This window comes from Schistocerca piceifrons, chromosome 2 (assembly GCF_021461385.2).
Source record: "Schistocerca piceifrons isolate TAMUIC-IGC-003096 chromosome 2, iqSchPice1.1, whole genome shotgun sequence".
Taxonomy (NCBI): domain Eukaryota; kingdom Metazoa; phylum Arthropoda; class Insecta; order Orthoptera; family Acrididae; genus Schistocerca; species Schistocerca piceifrons.
The window spans coordinates 4,303,687-4,316,936 of NC_060139.1; the positions used below are offsets into that span (position 1 = coordinate 4,303,687).

Consider the following 13,250-nt stretch of genomic DNA (forward strand, 5'->3'; position numbering starts at 1 on the left):
GTCATCCGCATATGCAAGACTGCTTATTTTGTGTTCACATATCTTAATCTCACCCAGCCAGTCTATTGTTTTCAACATATGATCCATAAATAATATGAACAACAGTGGAAACAGGTTGCAGCCTTGTCTTACCCCTGAAACTACTCTGAACCATGAACTCAATTTGCCGTCAACTCTAATTGCTGCCTGACTATCCATATAAAGACCTTTAATTGCTTGCAAAAGTTTGCCTCCTATTCCGTAATCTCATAGAACAGACAATAACTTCCTCCTAGGAACCCGGTCATATGCCTTTACTAGATCTATAAAGCATAGATACAATTCCCTGTTCCACTCATAACACTTCTCCATTATTTGCCGTAAGCTAAAGATCTGGTCCTGACAACCTCTAAGAGGCCTAAACTCACACTGATTTTCATCCAATTGGTCCTCAACTAATACTCGCACTTTCCTTTAAACAATACCTGAGAAGATTTTACCCACAACGCTGATTAAAGAGATACCTCTGTAGTTGTTACAATCTTTTCTGTTTCCATGTTTAAAGATTGGTGTGATTACCGCTTTTGTCCAGTCTGATTGAACCTGTCCCGACTCCCAGGCCATTTCAGTTATCCTGTGTAGCCATTTAAGACCTGACATTCCACTGTATTTGATGAGTTCTGACTTAATTTCATCCACCCCAGCTGCTTTATTGCACTGCAACCTATTGACCATTTTCTACCCTTCCTCAAATGTGATTCTATTTCCATCATCATTCCTATCCCATTCTACCTCGAAATCTGAAACATTACTGATCGTATTTTCACCTACATTGAGCAACTCTTCAAAATATTCCCTCCATCTGCCCAAGGCATCCACAGGATTCACCAGCAGTTTTCCTGACCTGTCCAAAATACTTGTCATTTCCTTCTTACCTCCCTTTCAAAGACTGCTAATTACACTCCAAGAATGGTTTTCCAGCAGCTTGACCCATAGTCTCCAACCTGTTTCCAAAGTCTTCCCAAGATTTCTTCTTGGATGCTGCAATTATCTGTTTGGCTTTGTTTCTTTCTTCAACATAACTTTCTCTGTCTACCTGAGTTCTAGTATGTAGCCATTTTTGATACGCCTTCTTTTTCCTTTTACAGGCTGGCTTGACTGTCATTCCACTAAGCTGTTTGCTTCATCCTACTTTTACACACTACTGTTCCAAGACATTCTTTAGCCACTTCTAGTACGGTTTCCCTGTACCTTGTCCATTCCTTTTCCAATGACTGTAATTGACTACATTCAACTAACTGGTACCTTTCTGAGATCGCTGTTATGTACTTGTGCCTGATTTCCTTATCCTGAAGTTTCTCCACTCTTATCCTCCTACATATGGACCTGAGCTCCTGCATTTTCGGCCTCACAATCCCAATTTCACTGCAGATTAAATAATGATCAGCGTCATCAAAGAATCCCCTGAATACACGTGTGTCCCTCACAGCCTTCCTGAATTCCTGATCTGTTATTATATAGTCAATGACAGATCTGGTTCCCCTGCCTTCCCAAGTATACCGGTGAATGTTCTTATGTTTAAAAAAAGAGTTTGTGATTACTAAGCCCATACTGGCACAGAAATCCAAGAGTTGTTTCCTGTTCCTGTTGGCCTCCATATCCTCTCCAAATTTACCCATAACCTTTTCATACCCTTCTGTTAGATTTCCAATCCTGGCGTTAAAATCACCCATGAGCAGAACACTGTCCTTGTCCTTTACTCTAACAACTACATCACTGAGTGCGTCATAAAAACTATCCATCTTACCTTGATCTGTCCCTTCACAATGCGAATATACTGACACAATCCTAATTTTCTTGCTAGACACTGTCAAATCTATCCACATCAGTCGTTCGTTTACATACCTTATTGCAACTACACTGGGTTCCATTTCTTTCCTGATGAAAAGCCCTACACCCCATTGTGCTATTCCTGCTTTGACTCCTGGCAGGTAGACCTTGTGTTCTCCTACTTCCTCTTCTTTCTCACCCCTTACCCGAATGTCACTAACAGCTAAAACGTCCAGCCCCATCTTACCTGCAGCCTCTGCCAGCTCTACCTTCTTCCCAGAGTAGCCCCCATTGATATTAATAGCTCCCCATCTCATTACCATTTGTTTGCCAAGTCGTGTCTTAGGAGTCTCTGGTTTGTCAGTTAGAGGTGGGACTCCGTCACCTCAAAAGGTCCGAGGCATTTTGCTGTGATTATTGCCAGCATCATATTTAAAGTACCAGGGAAGCAGGTTGCTAGCCTTACTTGCCCCGAGTCCCATTGGGTTTTACCCCTAAAGGCTGAGTGACTAACCGGTAGATTTGGTAGTCTTTGCCGTATGAGCACAAAGGTGACCACGACTCAGAATATCTCAGAGATGCCCATATAGTACAGTAAAATACATACAACTACTTCATAGTAACTACTCCTTTTTTTCACTCCGTTTTAGTTCTCTACATCTTTCATTTTCTGATCTGTCTATTTTTCGCTGTCCTCTTCCCTCCTTTGTCATGTGCAATGCATTTAGGTTTTCACACTCAAATCATGCATGATATTTAGCAGCAATCTCTGTCTTGCATATTACTCTGTCTTCCTCCTTTAAGTTAGGTTTTCAAATCTAGTCTGGTCCAGTCCTCAACAATCAGTCTTGAAACCACAGTAGATATGACAATGAAAAATACACCACATTGTTGAGCATCTCAAAGAATTTATTTATTGATCATCAGTGCACATCTATATGTGAACCATTTGTAGCACAAAGAATATAGAGTCTATATTCAGTTTCTTGCCACTTTCTGTGTGAAATTTCCTCTGTTATTGTTGCAATTGCATTAGCGATAAGATATCGCAATGTAGGAATATCGTCCACTTGAGTTGCATACTCGTGGTCCTTCATGAATCCCCACATGAAGAAATCAAGCGACGTAATGTCAGGCAGTGGGTCCTCTGCGTCCGATCCAACTATTGGGAAATGTCCTATCCAGGAACTTGCGAACATCTGTTGACTAATGTGGCAGAACTTCATCTTGTTGAAAAATGATGTTGGGTTTCAAGTATTGTATATGAGTGTAGACAAACTGCTCCAACATGACCAGATACAAAGACCCGTTCACTGTTTGTTCCGCAAAGAAAAACGGTCCAACAATCCTGTCGTCCATTAGCCTGCACCAGACGTTTAGTTTAGGGCTATCACGAACATGTTTGATGGCAACGTCCGGATTTTGCAAACCCCAAATCAGAACATTGTGCCTATTAACCCTTCCAGATAGAGGAAAGTTTGCCTCATTTGAGAATAAGCATCTTTCGAGGAAGCTGACATCCGTATCAATACGCTGCAGCATATCCACAGCAAATTGTCGTCGGTGTGGTTTGTCATTTGGCGTCAGATGTTGCAGAATTTGCACTTTGTAAGCACACATATGAAGATGGTGGTGAACTATATGATGCAATGTTGATAGTTACATCAAGTGGCCTAGATGCTTGACAAATTGACTTACACTGACTTCTGAGAAACGTTTGTCTGATGTACTCCACTGACTCTTCTGAAACTCCGTAACATGCACCGCCAGAATGTTTCAGAACACTTCCTGTTCCCAGAAACTTCCTATACCATTCCTAAATTGTTTTCACATCAGATAGATCACATTTGTACACACAATTTTTTATTTTTATTTAATTATTGATTTATTTAACCTGACAAGATTAGGGTCATCAGGCCCTCTCTTACACCTAACCAGGCATTCTACTTATTTTACATTCATATTTTTTGGTAGGCATGTTAAACTACATCTAGTACAAAAGTGAAATAAACAATTACGAAGGCACACATGGAAAAATACATACATAAAGAGTTTATATTCGTAGATAAGTACTGTTATAATTAGACACTATGAGAGAGACAGATTTTAGATAGGAATGCTTGCAGCAGGGAGTATGAGGGAGACTGATGGTGAAGGGAGGAGAAGAATAGAGACATGATGCAACAGAATTAAGGAAATATAAAGCAAAATAAGATTGAGTGGTTATTAGAGATAGATGAAGATGAAGAAGAGAAAGGACCAAGATGGAGACACTAGCTTTGCTATTTGACAGAGGAGAGGATTGGCCTTGTGTATTAATTTTGTGGAAAACGCTATGAGGATGATAGTAGGAAATGCTTCAGCTTGTTCTTAAAAACAGCAGGGAATTGAATTTTGCGCGAGATAAATGGCAGTTTGTTCCAGAGGCGGACAGCGGCAACTGAGGAAGAGTTTGCAAAAGTTTTTTGTTTTGTGATGGCATGAAAGGCGTTTAGTCTCTGAAGCAAGATACTGGGGTGCTTGCACGATGAGGAGTCGGTAACGTAGACATAGTATGGTAGTCCTGAAATTTGTCCGGCCACAGCCCCCCTAACTGGGAGTATGAAGCACTAACATGATCATATCAGTGAATGTTGCAGGTGTAACACACACACAGGCATTCATAGTTGGTTCTAGCTGTCAGTTGTTTTCACTACTCATGCCTTGTTGAATTACATCACAATAGTGGAGGTTCGGTAGAACGAGTGCTTGCACGAGCTGGCATTTCAAGTCCTGTGGAAATAAGTTCCGAAACTTTTTGAGAGCATAGATACAAGTGGACTTCTTTCGGCACACTGCGACTGTATTCTCCGCCGAGTTGAGATGCTCATCCAAAGTTACACCCAAGTTCTTAACTCTTTTCTGATGCGGTATTGGAATACTGTCGAGCAGAATAGGAGGCAGCTGTTTGCAGAAATCTGAACTTATTAATTTCTGATATGCTATTAAGATTACTTGTCTTTTTTGCATTTAGTTTAAGCCCCAGGTTTTTCACCCATGTCACCACTGAAGACAGATCATCATTCATCTGAGCGATTGCAGTGTTTATATCTTCGGGTCTGACACTTAAGTAGAGCCAGAGGTCATCAGCATAGAAATGATATTTACAGGAGGACAGAACCGATGAAATATCGTTGACATTTCAAGAAAACAAAAGTGGTCCTAACACTGATACTTGTGGCACTCCCGAGGAGACATGTTTCAGGAAGATTTTTCATATCTGCAGACAACACATTGCTGTCGGTCTTCTAAGTAGCTTTCAAACCATCTCATTGCACTATCTGAGAAATTAAGCTGTTGCAGTTTTTTGAGCTATATGTTAGAGTTAACAGTATCAAAAGCTTTGGTGAAATCTAGTAGTGTCAATATTGGTTCCTTTCGGCTGTCGATGGCATATTTCAGGTCATCAGTTACTTTAATTAGAGCAGTGTTTGTGCTGTGATGTTTAGGGAAACCGGATTGAAATTTGTCATATAGGCTGAATTCATGCAGGTGTTCAGTGATTTTATATATATTAAAGTGCTTTGAAAATAGCAGGCAGTATACTAATTGGTCGGTAGTCACTATGCAATTGCGGGTTTTCGATCTTAGGGATGGGTCGAATTATGCTTCTTTTCCATGCAGTGGGGTATATTCCGTTCATGGGGGGAAAAATTAAGTATGTCAGTTAAGACAGGTACTAAGATATCAGCAACGTTCTTAATCCAGGTTATACTGATACTGTCATTGCCTATCGCGCCAGAAGAGATTCTCATTGTTGCTTTTCTTGACGTATTTATTGTTACTTGTTTTAGGTGGAATGTATCGTTGTTAGTTATGCAGTTAGGGGATTGTTGTGGACGGTAATTATCAGCCATGTGGGTATTCAGAGGTACAGAGAAGAATTCATTTAATTTGTCAGCTGAGACATGGAAAGCTGTTTCCAATTTTACCTTTCCAACTCCCAAGCTACGTAGGTTCTTCCATAGAGTCGTGGGCATCAGATCGCTGCATACAACGGAGCAAGGGTGGCTGATTTTAGCATTGTGAATGCATTGTTTCACTCTGTTCTGTAGCTTTCTATATTCTTCGAAACACTCTGGATTCGGATCTGCCTTGAAATGCCTGTGGGCAGCATCCCTATTATTAATAATTTTACGTAATTCAGCTTTCAGCCATGGAGCAGGAGATTTTCTTACGTGGATTGTGCGTACAGGTGCACGTTTGTCATAGAGGGCAGTGAGTTTATCACCAAGTTCATTAATTTTGCCATCTATTGTAGGTTCTCTGATTATTTGATGCCATGAGATTTCTGAGCAATCGGCTGTTAGTGTCAAGCCAATACGTTTCATGTTCCTACAAGTTACATAACGCGATTTGATCCTTGGGGGCTGCACAGAGTAGGCCAGGAATATTACATCATGTGCTGAGAGGCCAGGGGCCGATGTTTGACCAACATCTTTTACTTTGTCAGTCTGTTTCGTTGCAATTACGTCTATAATAGTATGACTATGTGCCGTATGGTGTGTCGGTTGTAATGGAAGAATGTTCATGCTATTGCAGCTAAAAAAATCATCTTAGGTTCATTGTGGAGGGAGTGTCTCTTAGCAGGTCTATGTTAGTCACCCATTACAATGACATGTTGTATTAACACTGAAGTGAATGTAATTCCGACTGAAAGGAACTCATTGAGCTTATTTTTGGCGACTTGTACACGACACCAATCAAGAACTTCAGACTTTGTATATTTATTTCAGTGAACATGAATTCAGCCTCTTTTTCTTCAGCAGGGTTTGACGTACATAAGAGTTTCGCTTTGAGATCTGTTCATATATATGCGCCGACCCCGCCATCTTGCTTTTTTGATCTGTTTGCCCTAAGAAATGTTCTACCTTGGGAGATGAACAGATGCAGAGGATATGTGTGGTTTTTACCACATTTCAGATAAGAGGATTACGTGGTAGTTTAGTTGGTTGAAGAGGGAGCTACGTTGTTCGTAAAGTGCAGGTAAAGACTGGATGTTGCAGTGCGCTACTAAAAGCTCTGACGTGTTCCGCTGGGCAGCCTGGAGTAGGGTGGCAGACTGGTTTGTCGCTTTGTTAGGAACTACCTCTGCGAGGGGCACTGGCCGCTGCCTCCGCGAATTGACATAATATGTGTCAGAGGTTTTGCTCGCCCTGTTTGTGACTCCACGAGTTCCGAAAGAAAGGTGATCGCAAGAGATTTCCTGAGGTTGCAGGGGTTTAGAAAATGGAGTAGTGGTATTCGGTGCAATGAGAATATGACCAAAACAGTGAACAGCTGTGTGTCACTGTATATCCTGTGTCTTAAGAGGTGAAGTGTAATTACCGTATTTGAAACAGCTTAGGGTGGAAATAAGGAAAAGGGGAGTGATTTAAAAGGCCGGTGCTGCCAGCAGAGAGTAGTAAGCTTAATAACTAATAGTTTATCGTAGGAAGCTAGAGTTAAATAGAAATTTACAAAAGTGATACTGATTATCATAGGAAGCTACAATTAGACTGAAATTTACTAAAATGATACTGATAGTGATTTTTGTTATGAACAATTTAAACCAAAGAGAGATGGGTGATTAATGAACTAAGGGAGAGACTAATAATTGCAGTGGTACTATTACAGAATGGAAGAGAATAAACTGAGCAAATAAAAATAGTATTAGCAGTAACTAAAATTAAGTAAACGTTAGAGCTACAGGTACAAAAAATAATACAAAGTTAATACAAATACAAAAACAGTTAGTTAAAGGTGCAAATATGGGGATAATTAAAAAGTTAATACAATTACAAGACAGTATATCTGAGTATAGGGATGTTAAAATTTGCAAATGGTGTCAAGTTTGCACTTTTGGCTCGAGTAGCTTCACTTAATACTATTCATTTCTGTCATGTTTGTGACTGTCTTCTTTCCAGCTGCTGTCTTAATCATTACTCTGCCATCCTGAGCTCACACATTCTGAAGACCGAAATGGGATGTGGCACTGTTTAAAATCTTTAGCCGTTCGTGTGTCAGATCTTCCCTTATTCTAAGCCCTGTCCTTGCTAACCTCTTCTGCTGGGTAAAGATCTCTGCCCTTTTTCGGTATGAGACAAATTTAACTATTATTGGACGAGGTTTGGTAGCACCTGGTAGTTTTCGTCCCACCCGATGGCTCCTGTCAATGTCTGCCTTAGTCACTTCAACGCCTAATTTTTCACGTGCAACCTGTATAAGCAGTTTGTCTGTATCTTCTTCCTTACTTTCTGCTACTCCAAACAGTCGTAGACCATTTCGCCTTTGGTACTGTTCTAGCTCGTCTGTTGCGGCAGATAGTTTTACTTCTAACTCTCAAGCCTTTTTCTCGTATTCAGACACACTTTTTTAATGCTGTAATTTCGGCAGTATTGGCCTCAACAGTTCACGCATTTTGGCCAATACTGCTGCCGTTACTGTATCTGATGCAGTGCCTGCTATCAGATCGAGATTGTCTTTATCGCGAAGCGCAGCGTTTACCTCAGAGCGGACTAGCTCCGCTATACCGGGAGCCGCGGCCGCACCTTCCGCCAAGAGCGGGCCCGCCGCACCTGCTGCTTCCCCGCTGCTGGACGCGCTGCTGTTGACTCTCCTGTTTACCATTTTCTCCAGCGTAGATATTGGTGGAACACAGAAAAAAAATAGCACTACTGCGCAGAACACTTGTTTACACAATTTCCACAGGTACTAGACAACACCACCTGCGAGAGCACCTTCAAATTCAACTAAATTTCGCGAGCTGAACTTAACACGTGTTACACCTGCAGCCGCCATCTTCATAACCTAACAATGATGATTTATTTGCACAGTAATCGGCGATTTTGTTTTTGCAAACCACACTACTGCTTGTGTATGCTGCTGTGGAGTCACCATTTTCACTTTATGCGACCGTGCTGCACTCCGGCGACGATACTTTGCACTTCTGACGTGGGAGTATAAATTCTTTGGGAAGCTCTACACTGTGGTGCATTATTCATAATCATCATCATAATCATCATCATAATCATCATCATAAGCATCATCATAATCATCATCATAATCATCATCATAATCATCATCATAATCATCATCATATCTACTTTGGTTTTTCTCTCCTGGGTCCTTGAAATAAGGGAGGTTTGAGTAGGACACCCTGTATATTTTTTAACAGATTGTCTGATGATGGGCCACGCATGAAACAAGTAGTAGAAAGTTTGGATTCAATACAACATTTCTATGGAACACACAAGATCTTCTATTAGCAATAAATCAGCATTGTATATGTTTATTGGACTACCAACTCTTTCTTCTGAAATGTTGTAAAATCTAAGTACTGTTGCACAAAATACAAGTATACTTGTATATTATCCACTTCCTTACTTGCAGCCCAATTGTTTCATTCTTCATATGGCAGTTTATTTTTTTGTTCATTGACTTCTAAAAAAATTGAAATTTGTTATCAAGTGTCTAAATGTGTACTCTGTCATATCAATTGCTTTGTTTATATTCATGTCTACCATGTGTGTCTATTGTACTGAAACTGTTTATTTTGAACATTTTAAATAATGAAAATTTAGTTCTGTTGAGCAACATAACAGAAACACAAGCAAACTTTCATTTCCTAATAAATGCAGCGAGCAGGAATAATATTGTTGATATAAGACTTTGGTAGATAGTATGGTCTAATCACAAAACATATTTCAGTCAGTGCTTATATAAACTGTCTGTGGGACTTCAGGAGGTGGTGGGAGACTGAAAAGATAAGGTACGGGAGATTTGCTTTTGTACAAGGGTGGGAGGATAGCTACGGTCAGTGAAAGCTTTAGTGAGACCATTGGTATATTTTGAGAGGGACTGATCATCACCACAGATGCAACTACCATGGGTGGCCAGGCTGTACGGAAGGGACCTCTTGGTATGGAATGGGTGTAGACTGTCAAAGTGGAGGTATTGCTAATGGTTACTAGGTTTGATATGGACAGATGTACTGACATAGCCATCTCTGAGGTGGAGGTCAACATCTATGAAGGTGGCTTGTTGGGTTCAGTAGAACCAGTTGAAGCAAAGGGGGGAAGTTGTTGAGGTTCTGGTGGAATGTGGATAGGCTGTTCTCAACTTCAATCCAGATAGCAAAGATGTCATCAATGAATCTGAACCAGGTGAGGGGTTTAGGATCCTGGGTTTTTAGGAAGGATTCCATTCTCCGAACCTACACAGTATACTCATACATCCTTACACAACCCCTGCTCCCAATCCCTTACCTCATGGCTCATACCCCTGTAATAGACCTAGATGCAAGACCTGTCCCATACATCCTCCTACCACCACCTACTCCAGTCCAGTCACTAACATGACCTATCACATCAAAGGCAGGGCTACCTGTGAAACCAATCATGTGATTTACAAGCTAAGCTGCAACCTCTGTGCTGCATTCTATGTAGGGATGACAACCAACAAGCTCTCTCTCCATATGAACGGCCACCGACAAACTGTGGCCAAGACCAAGTGGACCACCCTGTTGCTGAACACACTGCCATACATGATATCCCTCATGTCAGGGCTGCTTCACAGCCTGTGCCATATGGAGCCTTCCCAACACCACCAGCTTTTCTGAATTGCACAGGTGGTAACTTTCCCTGCAACACATCCTACGTTCCCATAACTCACCTGGCCTCAACCTTCGTTAGTCACTGTCCTCACCCATCCAGCACCCTCCCTGTTCCCATTCCAGCACTACTCAGCCATCATTTCACCGCCACACCCAGTCTTTAATTTCTTTTTATTTCTCTGCTGTTGGCTACTTATCCCCCCCCCCCCCCCCCCCCGCTCCCCACCTTCTCTTCTGCCCTCCGTCTAAACTGCAGCACTTCAGTCCGCCACCCCCACCATACTATCCCTCCCTCTCCCCGCCCCAGCCTCCTCCTTACCCCCATCCAGCCGCCACTCCCATCATGCACTGGTGCTGCTGGTTGCAGTGTGGTTTCAGTTGTCAGAGACTGCAGACGTGTGTGCAAGTTGTTTACATGAGTTTGTGTGTGCACGTGTGTCTTTTGCTGACAAAGGCCTTAGTGGCCGAAAACTATAAGTGTGTGAATATTTTTGTTGTGCCTATCGCGACTCAGCATCTCCACTATATACCGAGTAGCAACTTCCCGTCATTTTTCTAAAAATAGTTCACATATTGCAGAACATCACTGAAATGGTGTTCATGTGGCACTAGATTATGTGATCTGGTGGTATGATTGTACAGAACTTCATTGAATAAGCACAGTGCAGGAGATTAACTGTAACTGTTCTCATGCAACTCGGCCAGTTGGGTTCCACATGGGGAAGGAAATGTGTTTGTTCACTCAGTTTTCAGTGCGTAAGCACAATGGAATGCGTGTGGTTGTAGCCTTGGTGGTACAGTTAATTATCTTAATTATCTGGGTAATTTGATCTGACTCACTGAAGTCAATAGGATCAAAAGGTTGTGCCACATTGATTTGTTGCGTGTGTTCCCCTTTGTTGCCGACACTTGTGGGAGGAGAAACATAATGACGCTCACTTTTCACCTCACAAATAATCTGCTCTGTATCTTTCATCACACCTTTCATCACACCTTTTAATCCACTAAAAAGAGTACGTGGTTGGGTGAAAGGTCACAGTAATATTGTCCAGTTTCATGGTCCATTGTTCAGTGGGAACATAGTGTTGTACGTTACCACTGTATGGATAATTCAGCATGCTTGTTGCACGTCAACAGAGTGGGGAAGTTCTACTTGGACAAGTAGGTGCAAAAACATTTCGATACTATTATAGCAAAATTAAAACAAATTTACTGGAAAAAATGTCACACTGGTAAATACAAGTGAGTGTAAGCCAGTTACAATGAACAGACTGAACAAATGACTTAAAAGGAAAGGTATAAAAATTAAATTTTGGTTTCTTTTCTCTGCTATTGGATGCAACATGGACCTTAATGAGTTGTTGTTCCCACAGACTATTATAGCACTGTTATCATATAATTTCTTTTCCAAACATAAGAAATATTGCTCATAAATTGTCAATCAAAGGTAGAAAAAATTTGTGCTTGGTAACGTGTTGACAATGTAATATGAACCATCCATGAAAATAGGGTCACTGACATTTGTCTGTTGAAGTCTACACTTAAATTACAAATTATCTTTCTATTTCAGCGCCGTTTATCGAAATGCAGACTTGTACCTTTTGGATGATCCCCTTTCTGCTGTGGACACCCATGTTGGTAAACAACTTTATGAAGACTGCATCAATGGTTACTTATGTACAAAGACAAGAATCTTGGTTACCCACCAATTGCAGTACCTTAAGGATGCAGATCACATTATAATCCTAAACAATGTAAGGAAATTCAGGTATAAAACCTAATCAAACTCAAAATCATATTCTTAAATATGTGGAGTAGACTATAGTTAAAACTGTGTGGGATGGTCCTGTCAAAAAGAAAGTACTTAATAACAACTTGAAGTCTTTGATTTGTTTCTTAAAAGTGACAAAATGAATTAGAAGTAGGTAATATCAAATTACCAGTAGTTCAAGCAACATAAATCAAAACTCTCTAAAGAAAATTTACACTGAAATGACAAGTGATGGGATACCTCCCAACAGCATGTCGAACTTCCTTTTGTTCAGTGTAATGCAGCAATTCTATGTGGCATGGACTCCACAAGTCATTGGAAGTCCCCTGCAGAAACATTCAGCCATGCTGCCTCTATAGCCACCCATAATTGTGGAAGTGATGCCGGTGAAGGATTTTCTGCATGAACTAACCTTTCCATTATGTCCCATGAAAGTCCGATGCAATTCATGTTGGGTGATCTGGATGTCCAAATCATTTGCTCAAATTGTTCTGGATGTTCTTCAAACCAGTTGCGAATAATAGTGATCTGCTGACATGATGCTTTGTCACCCATAAAAATTAATCATTGTTTGGGAACACGAATCCCATAATGGCTGCAAATAGTCTGAGTAGTCGAACATAGCCATTTCCTGTCGATGACAGGTTCAGATGGACCAGAGGACCCAGACCATTCAATGTAAACAGAGCTCACACCATTATGGAGTCACCAACAGCTTGCGGTGTGTCTTGTTGACAACTTGCATCAATGGCTTCAGGGTCTGCACTACACTCTAACCCTACCATCAGCTATTACCAGCTGAAAACGGGACTGATCTGACCAGGCCATAATATTGTAGTTGTCTAGGGTCGAACCGATATGGTCGCAAGCCCAGGAGAGGCGCTGGAGGCAACATCATGCTGCTAGCAAAAGCACTTAATCAGTCATCTGCTGCCATACCCCATTAATGCCAAATTTTGCTTCAGTGTCCTAATGGATACATTCATTGTATGTCCCACCTTGGTTTCTTCTGTTACTTCATGCAGGGTTACTTGTGTA

At 41.1% G+C, this 13,250-nt stretch overlaps 1 protein-coding gene across 2 annotated transcripts in view; it reads left to right on the plus strand.

The window, feature by feature from the left end:
* LOC124775090 (ATP-binding cassette subfamily C member 4-like) overlaps positions 1-13,250 on the plus strand; it is a 254,271-nt gene that overhangs the window by 163,777 nt on the left and 77,244 nt on the right. For both annotated transcript variants that reach the window (XM_047249900.1, XM_047249901.1), the window contains exon 11: positions 12,012-12,195. In XM_047249900.1, coding sequence (XP_047105856.1) covers positions 12,012-12,195 — 184 coding nt within the window. The remainder of the gene's footprint in view (positions 1-12,011; positions 12,196-13,250) is intronic.